The 24,109-nt window shown below is 39.9% G+C and overlaps 1 protein-coding gene and 1 pseudogene across 2 annotated transcripts in view; both read left to right on the top strand.

Moving 5' to 3' along the window:
- Window positions 1–24,109, top strand: part of M1AP (meiosis 1 associated protein) — a 96,795-nt gene that overhangs the window by 14,156 nt on the left and 58,530 nt on the right. For both annotated transcript variants that reach the window (XM_023188046.2, XM_023188047.3), the window contains one exon: window positions 23,917–24,102. In XM_023188046.2, coding sequence (XP_023043814.2) covers window positions 23,917–24,102 — 186 coding nt within the window. The remainder of the gene's footprint in view (window positions 1–23,916; window positions 24,103–24,109) is intronic.
- LOC111523452 lies at window positions 4,729–5,094 on the top strand (annotated as a pseudogene).

Below are 24,109 nucleotides of genomic sequence, written 5' to 3'. Positions count from 1 at the left end.
GTAGAGAATGATCTGGAAGGGCAAATGGAAGATAGCCAGTATAAAAGATTTCTTAGGAAATGAGCCCATGTCCCAAACAAGGGTAAAATGATTATTTTAACTCCTCAGGTGGCTATGTTATATACCTCTGGCACTCCTCGGTACATTTGGACCTAGTTGAATCCCTTCATCTTTTAATCACATCACTAGAAAAGGCAGATAGCTTTACACTAGAAACCATTGACTTGTCAGAAGCTCAACTAAGCTGGGAAAGAGCTGAGCTGTCATAGTAGCTGATTAACGACATTAAGACACAAATGAAAGGGTAAGCCTTTATTTACAATAATAGTATAAGCAAGAATCTAAACTGGAGAAAGTGCCTACTCCCCCTTTTCCATTTCCTCCATGAAACTGTGCACTGGTTGAGGATAAGTGCAGACATGGGAATAGTTTCACTGTTGAAGGAGTCCCGAACAAAAGGCTCTGGCAATTTTATGCACCCTGGGGTTGATGGGAGGGCAAGGAGGGAAGGCTAGGAGTGGAAAAGTACAGAGTACTGACTCAGAGTAGGGAAAAGTGTCTTTAAGGCTTCCTTCTCCCTTCCCCCACAAGGAGGTCTTAAGGAAGGCCTAAGGAGGACTTGGCCCAAGGCCTCAGATGAAGAGAGCTAGAAATGAAAGTACCAGAGCTAGGAATACAAATATTCCAAGAACATGACCAGCCAGGGGTTCTGAATCCTTGACTGCAACTCCCTTCAGAGAATGCAGTGCATTGGCTGTGTACCAAGTCTGGTGTGGCAAAGGCAGCTTTTCCCCCATGAGGCCTGCCAAGTAAATTATTTGTAATTGCCTATGGTCAGGCTTGAAAAAAATCACACATAGGTTTTTAACCAGGATCAGACTCCTCACTGGTTTCTCAGGAAAAATTGAAAGCCAAAATTTCTTTCCAACTGAACAGTAAGTTCAACCCTAGTTAAAAGCTCAAGAAAATTGCTGAAACAGTGCTATTACCTTATGTGTAGAACAATCCAATCTTTACTTACGGAAAAACATGACCTTAAATCCATTGTCACTGACCTGTATAAATATCTGACATTTTCTATCTGCAGAAGCAGCTTAAAATATAAATGGAGAAAGATAGCATGTGGGAAATCTTACTCAGAATGAATACCTCAATATATCCTCTCATATTTAATTTTTGAGTATAATCAAATAATTCTGAATGTTTTATAAGGAGTCATGACAGGAGATTCATAATTAATATTAAAATTCCTTTTATATCCATTGCACCCCTAATATAAATAATTCCAACCAGAATGATTCATTTCCCCTCAAAACAGGGTTTCAGAAGAATGCCCTTATTGTGAAGATCTTCCCAATTCTTTTACTTTTTCATAATAAAAAACTTATTTAAATCATATGTTATCTACAATGAGATATTAGGACTCAGAGTATTCTAATTTAGCTATAATACTTATTTTCTCATTCTTAATAGCTGGCATTCAAATGGAATCACTTCAAGGTGACAAATAATAGAGATATAATATATTAAACAGCATAAAGGTAAACCCCAAGAGAGATAATATAATAAACTATAATTTAGTGCTGCAGTAAAGGGAGAGTAAGAGTAATAAAAGGAAATACACTAATTTTGTTGTTTCCATAGTGGTGAATTAATAGATACTGCTAAAGATTAACTTAAGGGAATTACACAGAGTTATAAAGATAGTCACTAAAGCAGAAATACAGGCTTTCCTAATCATGACAAGACAAACATACAGAAAAAATGAAAATAAAATATACGGTAAAGTGATTTTCTAAAAGCTATAAAAATAAAGAGTATACCATAAAATAATATAACTAAAAACAAACATATCTGTCATATCAGATGCTTTTTAGAACTTACAGACAGACAAGCCGGGCGCGGTGGCTCAAGCCTGTAATCCCAGCACTTTGGGACGCCGAGATGGGCGGATCACGAGGTCAGGAGATCGAGACCATCCTGGCTAACACGGTGAAACCCCGTCTCTACTAAAAACTACAAAAAACTAGCCGGGCAAGGTGGCAGCGCCTGTAGTCCCAGCTACCTAGGAGGCTGAGGCAGGAGAATGGTGTGAACCCGGGAGGCAGAGCTTGCAGTGAGCTGAGATCCGGCCACAGCACTCCGGCCTGGGTGACAGAGCGAGACTCCGGCTCAAAAAAAAAAAGAACTTACAGACAGACTTGATCACAAAGCAAATCTGTCGTTTTCAAGAGGCACAGCTACAACAAAGTGATTCAGAAAGGTTGAAAATAAAAGGGTGGGCAAACGTATACTAGGCAAAGGCAAACTAAACAAAGAGAATTATGATCAATTGTAGACAAGGTTGAATTTGAAGCAAAATGCATTAAATGAAACTAAGAATGGCACTTTAATGCTAGGGCAAAAAAGAGTAGAGTACAGAGTGATCAAGAAGGCACACTGAGAAATACTATTTGACCCAGCAATCCCATTACTAGGTATATACCAAAAGGAATATAAATCATTCCATTATAAAGATACATTCATTCATGTGTTTATTGCAGCACTGTTCATGATAGCAAAAACTTGGAACCAACCCAAGTGCCCATCAGTGACAGACTGAATTTTAAAAAATGTGGTACATACACACCATGGAATACTATGCAGCCATAAAAAGGAATGAGATCATGTCATTTGCCGAGACATGGAGGAAGCTGGAAGCTGTCATGCTCAGCAAACTAACACAGGAATAGAAAACCAAAGACCGCATGTTCTCACTCATAAGTGGGAGCTGAACAATGAGAACACATGGATGCAGGGAGGGTAATAACACACACTGGGGCCTGTTGAGGGGGCGGGAGGAGGGAGAACATCAGGACTAATAGCTAATGCATGTGGGACTTAATACCTAGGTGATAGGTTGATAAGTACAGCAAACCACCATGGCACACATTTACCTATGTAACAAACCTGCACATTCTGTACATGTATCCCAGAACCTAAAATAAAATATAATTTTTTAAAGGTGTATTGAAGATATTTAGCATAGAAGGCTTATTGGAAGGGGAAGCTATTAAAAATATATCAGTTTTGAATACCTATATACCAGCCTGGTGAAGTGGCTTATGCCTATAATTCCAGCACTTTGGGAGACCAAGGAAGGAGGATCACATAAGCCCAGGAGTTCAAGACAAGCCTGGGCGACATAGTGAGACCTCATCTCTACAAAAAAGTTTTTTAAAAGACGTGGTGGTGCATACTTGTAGTCTCAGTTACTCAGGAGTATAAGGCAGGAGGATCACCTGAGCCCCAGAGGTTGAAGTTGCAGTAAGTCATGATTGTGCCACTGCACTCCAGCCTAGGCAACAGAGCGAGGACTTGTCTTAAAAAAAAAAAAAAAAGAAAAAAAAAGTTTGTGAATCTCTTATCCAAAATACTTGAGACCAGAAGTGTTTCAGACTTTGGATTTTTTTGAATTTTGGAATATTTGCATGTACACAATGACTTAGGGATGGGACCCAAGTCCAAACATGAAATTCATTGGTTTCATGTATACCTTATATACACCATCTGAAAGTAGTTTTATACATTTTTGTTGTTGTTTTTTTTTTTTTTTTTTTTTTTTTGAGACGGAGTCTTGCTCTGTCGCCCGGGCTGGAGTGCAATGGCCGGATCTCCGCTCACTGCAAGCTCCGCCTCCCGGATTTTCGCCATTCTCCCGCCTCAGCCTCCGGAGTAGCTGGGACTACAGGCGCTCGCCACCTCGCCCGGCTAGTTTTTTGTATTTTTTAGTAGAGACGGGGTTTCACAGTGTTAGCCAGGATGGTCTCGATCTCCTGACCTCGTGATCCGCCCGTCTCGGCCTCCCAAAGTGCTGGGATTACAGGCTTGAACCACCGCGCCCGGCCTTGTTGTTGTTTTTTGAGACAGAGTCTTGCTCTGTCACCCAGGCTCTGTCACCCAGGCAGTGGCGTGTTCTCGGCTCACTGCAACCTCCGCCTCCTGGGTTCAAGCGATTCTCCTGCCTCAGTCTCCCAAATTGCTGGGATTACAGGTGCCCGCCACCACACCCAGCTAATTTTTGTATTTTCTAGTAGAGACAGGGTTTCACCATCTTGGTCAGGCTGGTCTCAAACTCCTGACCTCATGATCCACCCGCCTCGGCCTCCCAAAGTGCTGTGATTACAGGCGTGAGCACCATTCCCAGCCTATACAATATTTTTAAAATAATTTTGTGCACGAAACAGAGTTTTGTCTGTAACCCATCACATGAGATCAGGTGTAGAATTTTCTACTTATGGCCTCATGTTGGCCCTCAAAAAGTTTTGGATTTTGGAACATTTCAAATTCAGAATTTTAGATTAGGGATGTTCAACCTGTATTGGCAATATAATCCAGTGCCACATTAAAAGAATTATATACCAAAAATTCAAATATGATTTCATATTAGGAAATCTATTAATATAATTTACTATGTTAACATATCTAAGGAGAAAAAACATGATCATGTTCATCCCTGTAACTTCTGAAAAAGCATTTGATAAACTTCAACATCCAATTTTGTTTTGTAAAAACTCTAATAAAACAGAAACAGATAGCTATTCTTTAGCATAATACTTTTTCAATTCAAGAGTTAGTATTGTTCTTACTGGAAAAACACTAAAGACATTCCCATGCAAGATAAGGAAGTTCAGTATCATCACCATTATTTAGAAGTATTCTGGGCCTTGAAGCAGTAGGATAGTAACGATGACACCGCAGATGTTTCACCATTTGATACAGAAGAGGAGACAACTGATAGACCAAAAAAATCCAAAAATCAGATATTCAGTGGTATCATTTTTCCACTTACTCTTTCAAGTCAGTCTACCTTCATTCATCATCTGTCTTCTCTGTGAGTTACTCAGCAGCAGCTTTATTGCCTGTATGATGACAATTATCTTGTTGTCATGTGACTTTTGGGCAGCAAAGAATGTCACAGGTAGACTAATGGTTGGTCCATGTTGGTGGAGTCACATAGATGAAGATGGAAAGAGCCATTGGGTGTTTGAATCTAGAAAGGCATCCTCTCAAGAGAATAAAACTGTGTCAGAAGCTGAATCAAGAATCTTTTGATTGGGACTTATAGCCTGTGCAGTGCTTTGGGTGATATTTGCCTTTAGTGCCCTGTTCTCCTTCAGGGTAAACTGGTTAGCAGTGGTTATTATGGGTATAGTGCTACCAGATGCCAACCTATATGGTTACATCAGGTGTAAGGTGGGCAGCAGAAAGAATTTAACCAACATGGCTACCTCATATCTTGTAAAGCAGTTTTTAAGACAAAACACTGGAGATGATCAGAGAAGCTTCCTGAATAGAGAAAGCTTATGTGCTTTGTTACATTGGGGAACAACTGAACAGATTCTTGACTCTGAACTTTTTGGAGCTTAGTCCATATCTCGATGAGGATGGTTGGCTTTGTTTTTCCACTTAAAAACTATTTATAGAAAGGAAAAGTAGTTTTCGTTTTGTTTTTATTTCCTTTCCAGCAGTTGGGATTGGAAAGTATATTGGCAGTAGAAACATTGTCAAGATTTGTTCTGTAGTGTATGTATGTGTCATAGGTATGCACATGGTCATGTAATATCAATATATCCCAAATTAATGAAAGAGTTTATTTACATATATAATGGAGACCTTTGCATTTTGATCCATAGAACATAGGAGGTTGTTCTTAGTCTATCTCAAAGCTCTATGTGTTTACATATTATTTCTGTAGATTATTTTCAGAAGTAAGTTTTGCTTCCAGGGTAAGAGTGAGTACTGACTTAAGTGTAAATGAGAAATAATTGTTAGATTTTAATATGTACTTCATGGAGAAATTTCTTAGACAAATACAAGCAAGTGAAAACCAAATTAGGGCTAGTATTAGAAACTAGTATTAACTAGTTTCTAAAATGTTATTTTTATTTGTTAAGAATTCATTTACTTATAGCCCAGGTAATATGAATGGAATCATCATAGTTTATGTTTAAGGGATACCCAGAGATTCCTGCTGTTCTATTTATTTTACAGAAAAGATGGCCAGATTTTTCTTTAGAACTTCCTGAAAGCTCTTCAGTGGACCTTGAGCTAATAAAATCTATCTTTTACCACTAAAACAATAAAAATAAAAATAGAAGTATTCTGGAGATTTTCATTGATGTAATGATACAAGAAAAAGAAATTAGGGTATGAAATGAGAAAAGATGAGATTAAATTGTTATTTGCAGATTATTTGATTATGTATCCAGAAAACCCAAGAGAATCAACTAGGAAATTATTTGAAACGATAATTATTGTTTCAATTATTGAAACAATTGCAGAATGTGTGTTTGTAACCCACTGGATGGCAGAGAAGTTCACTGGTTTGTCAAGGCTAAAGTTGGTCTACAGTTACTGGGAAAGCAGGGAAAGCAATTATTGAAACGATAAAATAATCCACAACAAAATCAGCAGATATTTGTACTCTTTATATGTCTAAGAGCAACAAGTTAAAAGTTATAATGGAAGAAAATTTTTCATCACAATAACCAAAATGATCAAATACTTATGAAGAAATTAACAATAAATATGCAAGATTTGTATGACTTAAAATACTATTGTTATATTTACATTAAAAATAATGTTATACATCATAAGTATATACAGTTTTCCTTTTGCCAATTAAAAAATTGTTTAATACTATTGAGAAACACACACACAAAAAGACTTGAACAAATAAAAAATTATTAGTTCTTGGGAAGACTCAGATGTCAATTATCCCTAATGTACAAATGTAATGCAATTTCCAAAAATTATAAAATTTCCAACAGGAGAACTAGACATTCTGCTGCTAAAGTTCAAATTTTAAAAGAAAAAATATCCCGGGACTATTCCTATCAGATATTAAACACAATGCGATACTGGAGATTGAAAAGACAGATTGTAATGGAATACAATTTAAAGTTCATTTAAAAAAATACATGTAGGAACTTAATATATAGATATTATATATATAATATATAAAGATAGCATTTAAAATGAGTTGGGAAAAAGACTATTAATAAATGTTTGGATCAACTGGATAGCCATATGGGAAAAATAAAGCTAGATCCATACTCACAGCATATACCAGCATAGATTCCTGATGGAGCAAAGTATAAAAATAAACTATACAAGTACTAGAACAGATTGTATTAGTCTGAGTATAATCAGGAAACAAACCACAGTGATTTAAACAAGGAAAGTTTGTGTAAAAAGCTTGAATACAGGCTGGGCATGTTGGTTCATGCATGTAATCCTAGCACTTTGGGAGGCCAAGGTGGGAGGATTGCTTGAGGCCAGGTGTTCACAACCAGCCTGAGCAACATAGTGAGACCTCATCTCTACAAAAAATTTAAAAATAAAAGATTAGCCAGACATGGTGGCCTGCACCTGTAATCCTAGCTACTCAGGTGGCTGAGGCGAGGGCATCCCTTGAGCCCCGTGTCGTGAGCTATGATTTCCTCACTACTGCGTTCTAGCCTGGGTGACAGAGCAAGATCCTATCTCAAAAAAAAAAAAAAAAAAAACTGAAATATAGCTTAACATATTAAACTATGATAATAGATTACCTATTAGATATAAAGGAATTTATATGGTACCCTAGGGCTAAGGGAGAGATCCTAAGGAAAGTCAAACTTGAAAAGAGGACTCCCTTCCCGAGGCTGGGGTTCACACCAAATTGCAGAATGTGTGTTTGTAACCCACTGGATGGCAGAGAAGTTCACTGGTTTGTCAAGGCTAAAGTTGGTCTACAGTTACTGGGAAAGCAGGAAGCTACTCTCCAGTGATAGGTGAGCTACAGTGATGGCTGGGTATACAGTCATGCAGAGAGAATGCAGGCAGGATGCCCAGAATGTGTATTCTACATGTTGGAAGAGCAGTAGCATTGAGATGGCCACAGGAGACAAACTTCTCACGGGGAGGGACAAGTGAGCAAAGGGAATTAGGCATTAGTACAGGCAAGAGGCCTGAATCATATGGTGTCCGTGTTGAAAGGGCTGCAGAAAGGTGATTACTAGGCCAGGCAGGGCTATGAAGTCACTGAAAGACTATGAATTCTGAATGCATGGATGGGTGACCATTAGATATCCCTACACCCCACAGCTGACCCACAGTGTGCTGCATGTAACAACAGAAGAGCCTCTTCATGTCCCTCCAGTGCCCTTTACTAAGAAAACTTAACATTGTGCTCACTGTAAAACAGAAATGCTTAAAGGAATTTATCACAGAGCATGTATTGAAGGATGAATTTGGAGTTGAGAAGCAGTAAATTAATAATTAATAAACAGACCATGGGGAGAAAATAATATAAGAATAGGAATGGGCTGGGCGCGGTGGCTCAAGCCTGTAATCCCAGCACTTTGGGAGGCCGAGACGGGCGGATCACGAGGTCAGGAGATCGAGACCATCCTGGCTAACATGGTGAAACCCCATCTCTACTAAAAAATACAAAAAACTAGCCGGGCGAGGTGGCAGGCGCCTGTAGTCCAGCGACTTGGGAGGCTGAGGCAGGAGAATGGCGTAAACCCGGAAGGCGGAGCTTGTGGTGAGCTGAATCCGGGCACTGCACTCCAGCCTGGGCGACAGAGTGAGACTCTGTCTCAAAAAAAAAAAAAGAATAGGAATGGCTTTTCTAAGCATAATATAAAACCAAAAAAATCTAAAAATAAAAGATTAATAATATATAAAAACAGAATGTATGCTTGGCAAAGAATACACATGCAAATTCTAAAGATAAATAACAATATGAGGAAAAATATTTGCTTCTCATATCACATGGGGTTAATTTTCTACATACGTAGAAAACTACCACTCAGTAAGAAAAAAACATTGAATAACTCAATAGAAAATGAGGATGGATGGGCCAGGCACGGTGGCTCACGCCTGTAATCCTAGCACTTTGGGAGGCCAAGACGGGCAGATCACGAGGTCAGGAGATCGAGACCATCCTGGCTAACAAGGTGAAACCCCATCTCTACTAAAAAAATACAAAAAATTAGCCAGGCATGGTGGCGGGCGCCTGTAGTCCCAGCTACTCGGGAGGCTGAGGCAGGAGAATGGCATGAACCCAGGAAGTGGAGCTCTCAGTGAGCCGAGATCACACCACTGCACCTCCATCCGGGGCGGCAGAGCGAGACTCCATCTCAAAAAAAAAAAAAAACAAAGAAAAAGAAAATGAGGATGGATATACACAGTCAGTTTTCAGAAAAGAAAATATAAATGACATTGAGACATGAAAATACATCAACCTCATTCATAGTAATAGGAAATTCAAATATGCAGAGATGTCACTTTTCACCTATATGATTGGCAAAAATTTTCTATGACACATTGTCACGAGAATTTGAAGAAATAAGCATGCTTATATGCCATTTGTCAGTGTATAAATTGACATAATTTCTATAGGGGGCAATTTGGTGACAGTATCACAATTTACATATCTTTTAACGTAACAAATTCACTTCCAGGACCTTATCCTACATATGTATTTGCACATGTGCAAAATAAGTACAAGATTATTTATTTCAGCACTGTTTGCTGTAACAAAAGATTGGAAACAAACTGAATGTCTGTTAATAGGGGGTTGGTTACATAAAATCACGGTTCATCCATTAATGGAATACTCTATAATGATGTGAAATGATTGCTCAAATACAATAATCAACAAAAGCAAGATACAGAAAAGTATTGCCATCAATTCTATTTAGGGAAGAAAAATGATAAAATTACATATCCTTTTGAATTTCAAATCCTACGAATGTATGTATTCAAAATACATAAATAAATATTAATACATTTATGCTGATAAAATGCCAATTTTTATATAAGGAGTCTTTGTAAGATTTTATTTTTTATAAAGGGAATTCTGATTTTCTTTTTAAATATTTTTAATCCCCTCCCTAAACTGCATTCTGGTTTCTTGACCTGACCTCCAATGAAACATCAATCTAAGTTATCCTAACTGCCTAGGGCCATATTATCTATAGGATAACCCAAAAAAGTTCATGTATGAAAGCCCAGAAATAGAATTCTTGAAGATTTTGTCAAGCCAAGGCATTTACATGATGTTCAACAAGTATTAGCCATACTCAAGTGCTCTAGGTCAACAATATATGTCTACTGATTCCTGGAGTTTACCCAATATTATCAATTTTTTATCCGTTATTTCTCTAACTTGACTTTCTGATAACCAACTAGAACGTGCCACAGCTTTACAGCCTCTGAAATCCTCTTCACCTTTACTTTAATACTGACTTATGCTGATCTAGCACCATCCTATGCCTTTGTGACCAATCTCTCCAACAATGATATGAGTGTCAACCTATTTCAAGACAACCCTATAGATAGATGATAGAGAAAAGACTTACATTTTAAATAAATGAGATAATACTATGCCTGCTGATTCCATTATCTAATTTTTTAAATTATAGGCCAGGTGTGGTGGCTCACGCCTATAGTCCCAACACTTCGGGAGGCAAGGTGGGAGGCTCAATTGAGCCCATGAGTTCGAGACCAGCCTAGGCAACATAGCAAGACCTTGTCTCTACTAAATATTTTAAAATTAGCCAGGTGTGGTGGGTCATGCCTGTAGTCCCAGCTACTCCAGAGGCTGAGAAAGGAGAATTGCTTGAGCCTGGGAGTTTGAGGCTGCAGTGAATCATTGTTCAATTCCCACCTATGAGTGAGAACATGAGGTATTTGGTTTTCTGTTCTTGCGATAGTTTGCTGAGAATGATGGTTTCCAGCTGCATCCATGTCCCTACAAAGGACACGAACTCATCCTTTTTTATGGCTGCATAGTATTCCATGGTGTGTATGTGCCACATTTTCTTAATCCAGTCTGTCACTGATGGACACTTGGGTTGATTCCAAGTCTTTGCTATTGTGAATAGTGCCACAATAAACATACATGTGCATGTGTCTTTATAGCAACATGACTTATAATCCTTTGGGTATATCCCCAGTAATGGGATGGCTGGATCAAATGGTGTTTCTAGTTCTAGATCCTTGAGGAATCGCCACACTGTTTTCCACGATGGTTGAGCTAGTTTACAGTCCCACTAACAGTGTAAAAGTGTTCCTATTTCTCCACATCCTCTCCAGCACCTGTTGTTTCCTGATTTTTTTTTTTTGGACGGAGTCTCGCTCTGTCGCCCAGGCTGGAGTGCAGTGGCCGGATCTCTGCTCACTGCAAGCTCCGCCTCCCGGGTTTACGCCATTCTCCTGCCTCAGCCTCCCAAGTAGCTGGGACTACAGGCACCCGCCACCTCGCCCGGCTAGTTTTTTTGTATTTTTTAGTAGAGATGGGGTTTCACCGTGTTAGCCAGGATGGTCTCGATCTCCTGACCTCGTGATCCGCCCGTCTCGGCCTCCCAAAGTGCTGGGATTACAGGCTTGAGCCACCGTGTCCGGCTGTTTCCTGATTTTTTAATGATTGCCATTCTAACTGGTGTGAGATGGTATCTCATTGTGGTTTTGATTTGCATTTCTCTGATGGCGAGTGATGATGAACATTTTTTCATGTGTCTGTTGGCTGTATGAATGTCTTCTTTTGAGAAGTGTTTGTTCATATCCTTTGCCCACTTTTTGATGGGGTTGTTTGTTTTTTTCTTGTAAATTTGTTTGAGTTATTTATAGGTTCTGGATATTAGCCCTTTGTCAGATGAGTAGATTGCAAAAATTTTCTCCCATTCTGTAGGTTTCCTGTTCACTCTGATGGTAGTTTCTTTTGCTGTGCAGAAACTCTTTAGTTTAATTAGATCCCATTTGTCAATTTTGGCTTTTGTTGCCATTACTTTTGTTGTTTTAGACATGAAGTCCTTGCCCATGCCTATGTCCTGAATGGTATTACCTAGGTTTTCTTCTAGGGTTTTTATGGTTTTAGGTCTAACATTTAAGTCTCTAATCCATCTTGAATTAATTCTCATATAAGGAGTAAGGAAAGGATCCAGTTTCAGCTTTCTACTTATGTCTAGCCAATTTCCCCAGCACCATTTATTAAATAGGGAATCCTTTCCCTGTTTCTTGTTTTTGTCAGTTTTGTCAAAGATCAGATGGCTGTAGATGTGTGGTATTATTTCTGAGGGCTCTGTTCTGTTCCATTGGTCTATATCTCTGTTTTGGTACCAGTACCATGCTGTTTTGGTTACTGTAGCCTTGTAGTATAGTTTGAAGTCAGGTAGTGTGATGCCTCCAGCTTTGTTCTTTTGGCTTAGGATTGTCTTGGCAATGCGGGCTCTTTTTTGGTTCCATATGAACTTTAAAGCAGTTTTTTCCAATTCTGTGAAGAAAGTCATTGGCAGCTTAATGGGGATGGCATTGAATCTGTAAATTACCTTGGGCAGTGTGGCCATTTTCAAGATATTGATTCTTCCTATCCATGAGCATGGAATGTTCTTTCATTTGTTTGTGTCCTCTTTTATTTCATTGAGCAGTGGTTTGTAGTTCTCCTTGAAGAGGTCCTTCACATCCCTTGTAAGTTGTATTCCTAGTTATTTTATTCTCTTTGTAGTAATTGTGAATGGGAATTCATTCATGATTTGACTCTCTGTTTGTCTGTTATTGGTGCATAGGAATGCTTGTGATTTTTGCACATTGATTTTGTATCCTGAGACTTTGCTGAAGTTGCTTATCAGCTTAAGGAGATTTGGGACTGAGACAATAGGGTTTTCTAAATATACAATTACGTCCTCTGCAAACAGGGACAATTTGACTTCTTCTTTTCCTAACTGAACCCTTTATTTCTTTCTCTTGCCTGATTGCCCTAGCCAGAACTTCCAACACTATGTTGAATAGGAGTGGTGAGAGAGGGCATCCCTGCCCTGTGCCGGTTTTCAAAGGGAATGCTTCCAGTTTTTGCCCATTCAGTATGATATTGGCTGTGGGTTTGTCATCAATAGCTCTTATTATTTTGAGATATGTTCCATCGATACCAAATTTATTGAGAGTTTTTAGCATGAAGGGCTGTTGAATTTTGTCAAAGGCCTTTTCTGCATCTATTGAGATAATCATGTGGTTTTTGTCTTTGGTTCTGTTTATATGCTGGATTACGTTTATTGATTTGCGTATGTTGAACCAGCCTTGCATCCCAGGGATGAAGCCCACTTGATCCTGGTGGATAAGCTTTTTGTTGTGCTGCTGGATTCGGTTTGCCAGTATTTTATTGAGGATTTTTACATCGATGTTCATCAAGGATATTGGTCTAAAATTCTCTTTTTTGTTATATCTCTGTCAGGCTTTGGTATCAGGATGATGTTGGCCTCATAAAATGAGTTAGGGAGGATTCCCTCTTTTTCCGTTGATTGGAATAGTTTCAGAAGGAATGGTACCAACTCCTCCTTGTACCTCTGGTAGAATTCGGCTGTGAATCCATCTGGTCCTGGACTTTTTTTGGTTAGTAGGCTATTAATTATTGCCTCAATTTCGGAGCCTGCTATTGGTCTATTCAGGGATTCAACTTCTTTTTGGTTTAGTCTTGGGAGAGTGTAAGTGTCCAGGAAATTATCCATTTCTTCTAGGTTTTCTAGTTTATTTGCATAGAGGTGTTTATAGTATTCTCTGATGGTAGTTTGTATTTCTGTGGGGTCAGTGGTGATATACCCTTTATCATTTTTTATTGCGTCTATTTGATTCTTCTCTCTTTTCTTCTTTGTCTTGCTATCGGTCTATCAACTTTGTTGATCTTTTCAAAAAACCAGCTCCTGGATTCATTGATTTTTTTTGAAGGGTTTTTTGTGTCTCTATCTCCTTCAGTTCTGCTCTGATCTTAGTTATTTCTTGCCTTCTGCTAGCTTTTGAATGTGTTTACTCTTGCTTCTCTAGTTCTTTTAATTGTGATGTTAGGGTGTCAATTTTAGATCTTTCCTGCTTTCTCTTGTGGCATTTAGTGCTGTAAATTTCCCTCTACACACTGCTTTAAGTGTGTCCCAGAGATTCTGGTATGTTGTATCTTTGTTCTTATTGGTTTCAAAGAACATCTTTATTTCTGCCTTCATTTTGTTATGTACCCAGTAGTCATTCAGGAGCAGGTTGTTCAGTTTCCATGTAGTTGAGTGGTTTTGATTGAGTTTCTTAGTCCTGAGTTCTAGTTTGATTGCACTGTGGTCTGAGAGACAGTTTGTTATAATTTCTGTTCTTGTACATTTGCTGAGGAGTGCTTTACTTCCAACTATGTGGTCAATTTTGGAATAAGTGTGATGTGGTGCTGAGAAAAATGTATATTCTGTTGATTTTGGGTGGAGAGTTCTGTAGATGTCTATTAAGTCCGCTTGGTGCAGAGTTGAGTTCAATTCCTGGATATCCTTGTTAACTTTCTGTCACATTGATATGTCTAATGTTGACAGTGGGGTGTTAAAGTCTCCCATTATTATTGTATGGGAGTCTAAATCTCTTTGTAAGTCTCTAAGGACTTGCTGTATGAATCTGGGTGCTCCTGTATTGGGTGCATATATATTTAAGATAGTTAGCTCTTCCTGATGAATTGATCCCTTTACCATTATGTAATGGCCTTCTTTGTCTCTTTTGATCTTTGATGGTTTAAAGTCTGTTTTATCAGAGACTAGGATTACAACCCCTGCTTTTTTTTTTTTGTTTGTTTTCCATTTGCTTGGTAGATCTTCCTCCATCCCTTTATTTTGAGCTTATGTGTGTCTCTGCATGTGAGATGGGTCTCCTGAATACAGCAAACTGATGGGTCTTGACTCTTTATCCAGTTTGCCAGTCTGTGTCTTTTAATTGGACCATTTAGTCCATTTACATTTAAAGTTAATATTGTTATGTTTGAACTTGATCCTGTCATTATGGTATTAGCTGGTTATTTTGCTCGCTAGTTGATGCAGTTTCTTCCTAGCATCGATGGACTTTACATTTTGACATGTTTTTGCAATGGCTGGTACCTGTTGTTCCTTTCCATGTTTAGTGCTTCCTTCAGGATCTCTCGTAGGACAGGCCTGGTGGTGACAAAATCTCTAAGCATTTGCTTGTCTGTAAAGGATTTTATTTCTCCTTCACTTGTGAAACTTAGTTTGGCTGGATATGAAGTTCTGGGTTGAAAATTCTTTTCTTTAAAAATGTTGAATATTGGCCCCCACTCTCTTCTGGCTTGGAGAGTTTCTGCTGAGAGATCTGCTGTTAGTCTAATGGGCTTCCCTTTGTGTGTAACCCGACCTTTCTTTCTGGCTGCCCTTAACATTTTTTCCTTCATTTCAATTTTGGTGAATCTGACAATTATGTGTCTTGGAGTTGCTCTTCTCGAGGAGTATCATTGTGGCATTCTCTGTATTTCCTGAATTTGAATGTTGGCCTGCCTTACTAGGTTGGGGAAGTTCTCCTGGATGATATCCTGCAGAGTGTTTTCCAACTTGGTTCCATTTTCCCCATCACTTTCAGGCACACCAATCAGACGTAGATTTGGTCTTTTCGCATAATCCCATACTTCTTGGAAGCTTTGAGCATTTCTTTTTACTGCTTTTTCTCCATGCTTCTCTTCTCGCTTCATTTCATTCATTTGATCTTCAATCGCTGATACTCTTTCTTCCAGTTGATCAAGTCAGTTACTGAAGCTTGTGCATTTGTCACGTAGTTCTTGTGTTATGGTTTTCATCTTTATCAGTGCTTTTAAGGTCTTCTCTGCATTGATTATTCTAGTTATCCATTCATCCATTCTTTTTTCAAGGTTTTTAGTTTCTTTGCGCTGGTTACGTAGTTCCTCCTTTAGCTCTAAGAAGTTTGATCGACTGAAGCCTTCTTCTCTCAACTCATCAAAGTCATTCTCTGTCCAGCTTTGTTCCGTTGCTGGTGATGAGCTGCGTCCCTTTGGAGGGGGAGATGCGCTCTGATTTTTTGCATTTCCAGCTTTTCTGAACTGCTTTTTCCCCATCTTTGTGGTTTTATCTGCCTTTGGGCTTTGATGATGGTGATGTACTGATGGGGTTTTGGTGTGGGTGTCCTTTCTGTTTGTTAGTTTTCCTTCTAACAGTCAGGACCCTTAGCTGTAGGTCTGTTGGAGTTTGCTTGAGGTCCACTCCAGACCCTGTTTGCCTGGGTATCAGCAGCAGAGGCTGCAGAAGATAGAATATTGCTGAACAGTGAGTGTTGCTGTCTGATTCTTGCCCTGGAAGCTTCATCTCAGGGGTGTACCCTGCCATGTGAGGTGTGAGGTGTACATCTGCACCTAGTGGGGGATGTCTCCCAGTTAGGCTACTCAGGGGTCAGGGACCCACTTGAACAGGCAGTCTGTCTGGTCTCAGATCTCAACCTCCGTGGCAGTCTGTCCGTTCTCAGATCTCAACCTCCATGCTGGGAGATCCACTGCTCTCTTCAAAGCTATCAGACAGGGGCATTTACTTCTGCGGAGGTTTCTGCTGCTTTTTGTTTAGCTATGCCCTGTCCCCAGAGGAGGAGTCTACAGAGACAGGCAGGCCTTCTTGAGCTGCGGTGGGCTCCACCCAGTTCGAGCTTCCTGGAGGCTTTGTTTACCTACTTAAGCCTCAGCAATGGCGGGCGCCCCTCCCCCAGCCTCGCTGCCGCCTTGCAGTTAGATCTCAGACTGCTGTGCTAGCAATGAGGGAGGCTCTGTGGGCATGGGACCCTCCAGGCCAGGTGTGGGATATAATCTCCTGGTGTGCCGTTTGCTAAGACCCTTGGTAAAGCACAGTATTAGGGTGGGAGTTACCCGATTTTCCAGGTGTTGTGTGTCTCAGTTTCCCTTGGCAAGGAAAAGGGATTCCCTTCCCCCTTGTGCTTCCTAGGTGAGGCGATGCCTTGCCCTGCTTCAGCCCTCGCTGGTCGGGCTGCACCAGCTGACCAGCACTGATTGGCACTCCCCAGTGAGATGAACCCGGTACCTCAGTTGAAAATGCAGAAATCACCTGTCTTCTGTGTCACTCACGCTGGGAGCTGGAGGCTGAAGCTGTTCCTATTCGGCCATGTTGGGTGTGCCCCCAATATTATCTTTTTTAATTATTATTTTGAGATGGAGTCCCACTCTGTGGCCCAGGCCAGAGTGCAGTGGCACGATCTCAGCTCACTGCATCCTCCGCCTCCCAGATCTAAGTGATTCTCATGCCTCAGTCTCCCAAGTACCTGGGATTACAGGTGTGCACAACCACACCTGGCTAATTTTTGTATTTCTTTTTTTTTAGTAGAGGTGGGGTTTCACCATGTTGGCCAGGCTGGTCTCGAACTCCTGACCTCAAATGATCCACCCACCTCTGCCTCCCAAAGTGCCAGGATTACAGGCTTGAGCCACCACCCCCAGCCAATATTATCTTTTTTTTTTTTTTTGAGACAGAGTCTCGCTCTGTCTCCCAGGCTGGAGTGCAGTGGCATGGTCTCGGCTCACTGCAAGCTCCGCCTCCCAGGTTCAGACCATTCTCCTGCCTCAGCCTCCGGAGTAGCTGGGACTACAGGCGCCTGCCACCATACCTGGCTAATTATTGTTGTTGTTGTTATTTTTAGTAGAGACGGGGTTTCACCAAGTTAGCCAGGATGTGGTCTCGATCTCCTGACCTCATGATCCGCCCGCCTTGGCCTCCCAAAGTGCTGGGATTACAGGCATGAGCCACTGCACATGGCCAATATTATCTTTTTTGCTACTCTTCAAAGCCTTGTGTGTATTTTACATGGACAACAAACCTTCAATTGGAGTAGCCACGTCTCAGATAATACCCACAGGTGGCTAGTGGTTGCCATATTGCACAGAGGCTCTGCTGGATCACTTGTTAATCTGTACCTCTCACTTTGCCAGCTGGGAAAGTGCTGCTTTTCTGGTGCCCTTTTTTTTTTTTTTTTTTGACAGAGCCTTGCTCTGTCACCCAGGCTGGAGGGCAGTGGCGCCATCTCTGCTCACTGCAACCTCCACCTCCCGGGTTCATGCCGTTCTCCTGCCTCAGCCTCTGGAATAGCTGGGACTACAGGCGCCCACCACTACGCCTGGCTAATTTTTTTTTTTTTTTGTATTTTTAGTAGAGACAGGTTTTCAGCATGTTAGCCAGGATGGTCTCGATCTGCTGACCTCGTGATACGCCCACCTCGGCTTCCCAAAGTGCTGGGATTACAGGTGTGAGCCACTGCGCCCGGCCTTTCTTTTGCATTTTTAGGGTGTGTTTCTCTATTCTGGAGCTGGCTTTTAGAACCCTCAAGGCTGACTTTGAAGGAGAAGCTGATTGGACAGCATGTTGCCATGAAAGTGATTCTCAAGGCACTGACTGGCTTCAGAAGCAACAGAAATCCCTAGAAACCACTAGTTCTTTCCTTACATGGCTGAGCTGGTATAAGCAAGAATTTTGTCAGCCAAATTGTGGCTGAACATCTTAACTCAAAAGGCCTGAAGAGTAACTGTCCACCTATTTGTACCAATTCTGTACTTCCCTCATGAGCAAAAGATAAAACTGTACCAGGCAGGAGAACCCAGTATTATCTTGTTCACAGGCCATTTGGACTGGTCTAACTGCACTAACTCTGGCCTCTGCTTCTCTTTTCTTTGCATTTCAATAGCCCCAGGCTCCATTGAGTTAAGGCACACTTGAACCCAAATTTCTCAACTCCCAGTTTACATGGTAGTCACATTCTGCAATGAATGAATGCACTCAACATTCCCAGCAGAGCACTTGGTGTTAGGTGGAGCACTCTTCAGCAGGTTGTTTGGGCATGGAGTCATTTAATGCTCTCCACTTATGATGCAGCCTCAGCCTTGCCTCTGCATGTTGCAATGTAGATTAGAGGAATTTTTTTCTCCTAAACTCCTTTTATTCTCTTTGATCCTCTCATCTTTCGAGTCCTTGGCATTGCTTTCTTCAAAGACAACCTCAAAGAACTGAACATTGACACTGTTTCTCCTTTTCAGATATTCTTTACACATTTAATTTATATTACATTATCTAGGAGGGTTCATTCTCATTTAAATGAATGTCGTCCTTGTCAAGGTTAATATTCCCACTATTAGGTGGGGACTGAAATAAGAAACAGAAACTTAACAAAGAAGTAAAAGTGAATATTTGCCACACAAACTGTAAGATAGAGAAGACTGCCAAAATCAGGAATAATTTTCTTATTTTTCACATTTTTCCATAAATCTCTAGAAATATAGTAAAATAAATAAGGATGTGTCTGGGGGAGTTTCCTGATCACCTTTTTACATTATGGGGTTGAGAGCTTGTCGCTTGGGTGTCTTTTTGTTTGTTCCAAGAATGTGTCAGAACAAATGCTTTTCATGAAATGTCACCTAGGTCAACTCCTTCATTCATTCCATCAGTACAAGGCATTGGTCTTGGGCACTGTGCAAGTCTTAATCTAGTTCCTTATTCCTCAGTATGTCTGGTAATATTAACTTGAGATTGCAGTTCACAGTGAGATGAACACTATGGATTAGTTAACAGTGAATGATAAATATTTATGTATCTTGTGTCTCTTATACCTTTACAAAGTCACATTTAACATGTCATTTGAGTTAGAAAAAAACTTCCTTGCATTTTAGCATCTATCTCTCTGCCAATTTCAACTTTGTATAGATAAAGTTTTGAAAAAAACTGTTACCCACTGAATGGAAGTGAGAGTGCAGTTTCCTAGAGTTCTTCCCCAGGGAGCTCTGATCTTAAGTCTTTTAGAGCATGAAGAGCAGCATATGTTTCTGCTCCCTCAGAGCGTCCTTTGAGCCTCCCCATCCTATTTCATCTTTTGTGGTTGGTCTAGGACCAATTTCAGAAGTGGATTCATGGTAATATGAGTGCATGTTCCAGCTGTTTTCATATTTGACAAGATGGATAAATTCCACCCCCAGGGTTATCAACACAATCAGTCTGTTTCTAGATCACTACCAAAAGGTTTTTACCAAAAAGCCATCTTCATCTTTCCCAGAAACACAGGCAGGGACCTCATAACTGAGATAGCTCTTGACTTTTGATGGGTAGGAGGAAAGAGAGAAGACATTTAGCTGAGGACCTGGAACCTGTGCTGTCTGATAGTCTTCAGTAGCAAGCACAGTGGTCTGTGGTGCAATGGACTGATCAACAGAACCTTAATCAATTACTTTACATTTTTTCTGCCAGTGAAGTACAGACATGTGAAAATATGCATGAAGGCAGAGATGAGGACCCATGGTCCTGCTATAGATGAAGACATTGTCACAAGAGTGGCAGAGGAAATGACGCTTTTCCCCAAAGACAAGAAAATCTACTCAGACAAGAGCTGTAAGACTGAACAATGACAGCTAGATTTCCACTGAGCTCTTAACCAGGGACCTTGCCTTTCAGAAACATTTTGAAGACTTCTTTGGGGTTTGGCACATTTGCACCTGTGAACTTTCAGGATATAGAAGTTTCTAAGAATTGATTTTTGAAAAGACACTAATCTGTCAAGTGCACTTGTCATTTTGCAACATGACAGCAATCCAACTGTTAATTACAGTTAAGGATAAACTATAAAATCCCCTTCACACTTACTGTTGCTGACTTTGACAGAAGTGCCTGGAAACAGCTGTGCAAGGGAGGTCTGAGGATCGATGATTGTTTCTGACCCACAACACCCACACCTCAGAAGCTACTGTTGTGACTGAAGGTGTTCAAAGGCCCTGCTACAGTCTGAAGAGCATTAGGTTTTCACCTGCTAAAAACATTCCTCTGTTCTGTTTCTTTTTCTTCACACAGAGATGATTCACTGACTTGCATTTTCAGTTTAAATTGGTGGCACTTGACAGGTACAAATAGTGTCTGGTGGGAGAGCATGGCCCTGCAAACTGAGCACTCTTGGCCTGGAGTGAACTGTCTGCATGTGGGGTGGGAGCTCCATATGAGGCCTCTGCAGAGCGGGGCAGACAGGTCCGTTACTCTGGCTGCTGATTACATCCGTGATCATGGAATTCCTTTACCCATCTCTCACTTGATATCGCTTACCCACTTGCCTTCCTTGTACCACATCTTCTCCTGACCTTCACTTGCTACTAGATTTCCCCCAGCCATATCATCATAGAGGCTAATCAGAATAAGACGGTAGCTTCAAATTTGAGTCCTTGGTTCCTGTGGTTAAATGTTTGCTGTTAGCTTTAAAATATGGGTCAATATCTTACTTTACTCCAGAGAACCATTTGAAATTCACGGGACCTGCACATTCTCTATGGTTGACATGTGCCCAGACTGAGCAGTCAGTTTGCAGATTCGACATTGCCAAAGAAGTGGGAGTATTAAACACTAGAACTGCTAAGAGTTTTCAAGGATATGTATATTTATTATAATGTTTTTACCTCAGAACCTTAGGTAATAGAAATATAGGACGTTGCTTATTTTAAAACATGAGAAGGACATAAAATGGAATAATTGCTTATTTTTCCCCAGATACTCGTAAAACAAATGGTATGAATTGTTTTAACTTTTATTTTAAGTTCAAGGGTGCATGTGCAGGTATATAGGTTAACTTGTGTCATGGGGGTTTGTTGTACAGATTATTTCATCACCCAGGTATTAAGCCTACTACCCATTAGTTATTTTTCCTGGTCCTCTCCCTCCTCCCACACTCCACCCTCTGACAGGCCCCAGTATGTGTTGTCCCTTTTTATGTGTCCATGTGTTCTCATCATTTAGCTCCTACTTATAAGTCAGAACATGCAGTATTTGGTTTTCTGTTCCTGCGTTAGTTTGGAATTTTTATTGTTAAATCCATAGTAATATGTCATCACAATTGTAGACACAGACAAGCTTAGTCTGAAGTTGTGGCTGGTTCTAGGTGTCATCTAATAATGACACCCTATATGGCATCACCAGGCTGGACTGCCCTGATCACTGAGAAGTAAGGCTTAGATTCCAGCCATTGTGAATCATTCTGTGACTGTTCTATAGTTGCAGTACAACTGCAGACACATAATTAGAACAATGTGCAGCATTTTTATATATAAAATGTAATAGAATGAATTTATGACATGGAAATGCCTTGTAGGGTATCACATTTAGTCTTTTAAAAATACCAAGGTGAGGCTTAAAATTTTTAGTACATATTCTCAAATTGGAGTTAAGTTACATTTCTTTTATAGCCTTTTGGGTATCTGGTCAAGAGAAAACAAGATTTTTCTCTGTTTACAGTGATGCAATAAGCTCAACACATTTTGGCCACCAAATAAATAAAATAGGAATAAAAATTGATACTGAATGTTGTATCATTTGAGCAGTAATTATTTTATTTATTCACACAAACCTGAGCTAATTGAAAGAAGAGCCCAGCCTGTCTATGCCATTAAGAGGAACATTTCCAATTATCAAGAGGAACATTTCCAGTTAAAGCTATGTTTAATGCCAATAATTATTTCTTGAAATTGGTATATACATGTTGTTTTAATAAACTGTATATGAATGATAATTCTAATAATAACTCAATCTAGAGTGCCCCTCAGAGCTTAAGCTCATAGGAAATTTAGAACTCTTGCAAAATATAGCTATTTTTGATGCAGAGAAGTATGATGGGATAATCAATAAAAGGTTGCCAAGCATAAAATTTCTTTTACATTATGATAAAACTCTCAGGGAAAGTGAAATGGAAATATGGGTTCAAGGAGAAAAAGGAACAATGTAAATTTCTATCTCTTGGGGAAAAAAAGAGCTTGTTCATGTACTTTTAACATTGAATAATGGTAAGTATCAAATCACCATGGCATTTAGATTCAATTGCACTGTTTTGAAGAGTTATATTATATTTTTATTTTTAAATGTTGATATTTAAAATATGCTGGAAGTTACATCCTTAGCAACCACTTATAAAGTTGGAATTTTAAAATATAGATGTTCACTTAAAAATGTATAAGGGGGTACATTGTTTTTCAGATTCTTTTAGGGGGTACATGAGAAGAAGTGCTTAAAGCCTACTAGGCTACACCTGTGGTGTGATTTCTTCTCATTTCTTTCTCAGTTTTCTTATTTTCCTATCTACATTACGAGTTTTCTTTGTGCAAGCATTATATCCAATTTCTTGTGTTTTCACCCCAAAGACTTGGGGAGAGAAGAATGTAAGCAACTGTGGAGCTAAGCCCAGGAAGGGGGTGACTTAAGCCATCTTTGTATTCTGGCAGGTTTACAGCTCATGCTCATGGATTTTATGTGCATTGCAGATATCACTCAGTTCTGCTCTTTGGTCAGGAAGCTGTCCGCGTCCCAAAATGTAATTCTTCCTCACCCTCCACTACTATTGATGCATGGAATCCCTTCAAATGATGTCACAAATCTTCAGTCCACATTTATCAAAATGCATATATCCTTAGGAGAAGTAACATTGATCTAGTATCAGATTAAATTAGTTGACTCGTAAGAGCAAGTTCTTATAAAGGTAGATGAGGAGAACCAAAAGGTTGCTTGTCTAGGTTAGCATGTTGGCTCCTTAAGCTGACTGCAGACTAACCCAAGTATCTCTTCTTTACTGAAGTTATCCTAAAGAGTGTATCAGATAGGACGTATGAATTCTGAAGTGATCAACCACATCAAAATTCTCACTTCTGGGAAAACATCATTTTTAAATAGAGAAGCTTTTGGTGCCTAGACTAACTAAGAAATGAAGATAAAGTCTATGGTGAACACTGTCTGGCCTGCAGTTTGCAGGTCACCCCAAAGTAAAACTAAGTAGTCACACAACTGGATTTCCCTTTGTGTGAGTGAATGAGTTAAAACACTTCCTTTCATGTTTCTGGTAACTCTACATAATCAAAACCTTTATGGCTGCAAATTTTCCTTCCTCTGGTGTAGGGAAGATTTTGGTGCAGTGCCTAGAACACAGTAGGCATTCAGTAGATGTTGGTCAAATAAACAAATTTTCAGGAAGGGAAGGAACTGCTGAGGAATTATTTATAATAAATTTAGACTGCCAATTAATCTGAAACCTGGTCCCTAAAAACTTGTGTCTTTGATTCATTTTTCTCTGCAGCAAGTGAAAGGGAACTTTCCTAGGTTGCAGACCTGCATTTCAGAGCTCCGCATGTTACAGAGAGAAGGCTGTTTCAGATCACAAGGCGCTTCTCTGCGGCTGGCAGTAGAAGATGGGCTCCAGCAATTCAAACAATACAGCACACATGTGACCACAAGGGCAGCTCTGACCTATACCTCCCTGGAGGTAAGTG

Source organism: Piliocolobus tephrosceles, chromosome 15 (assembly GCF_002776525.5).
Source record: "Piliocolobus tephrosceles isolate RC106 chromosome 15, ASM277652v3, whole genome shotgun sequence".
Lineage (NCBI taxonomy): Eukaryota > Metazoa > Chordata > Mammalia > Primates > Cercopithecidae > Piliocolobus > Piliocolobus tephrosceles.
This window is presented reverse-complemented; position numbering and strand designations above follow the sequence as displayed.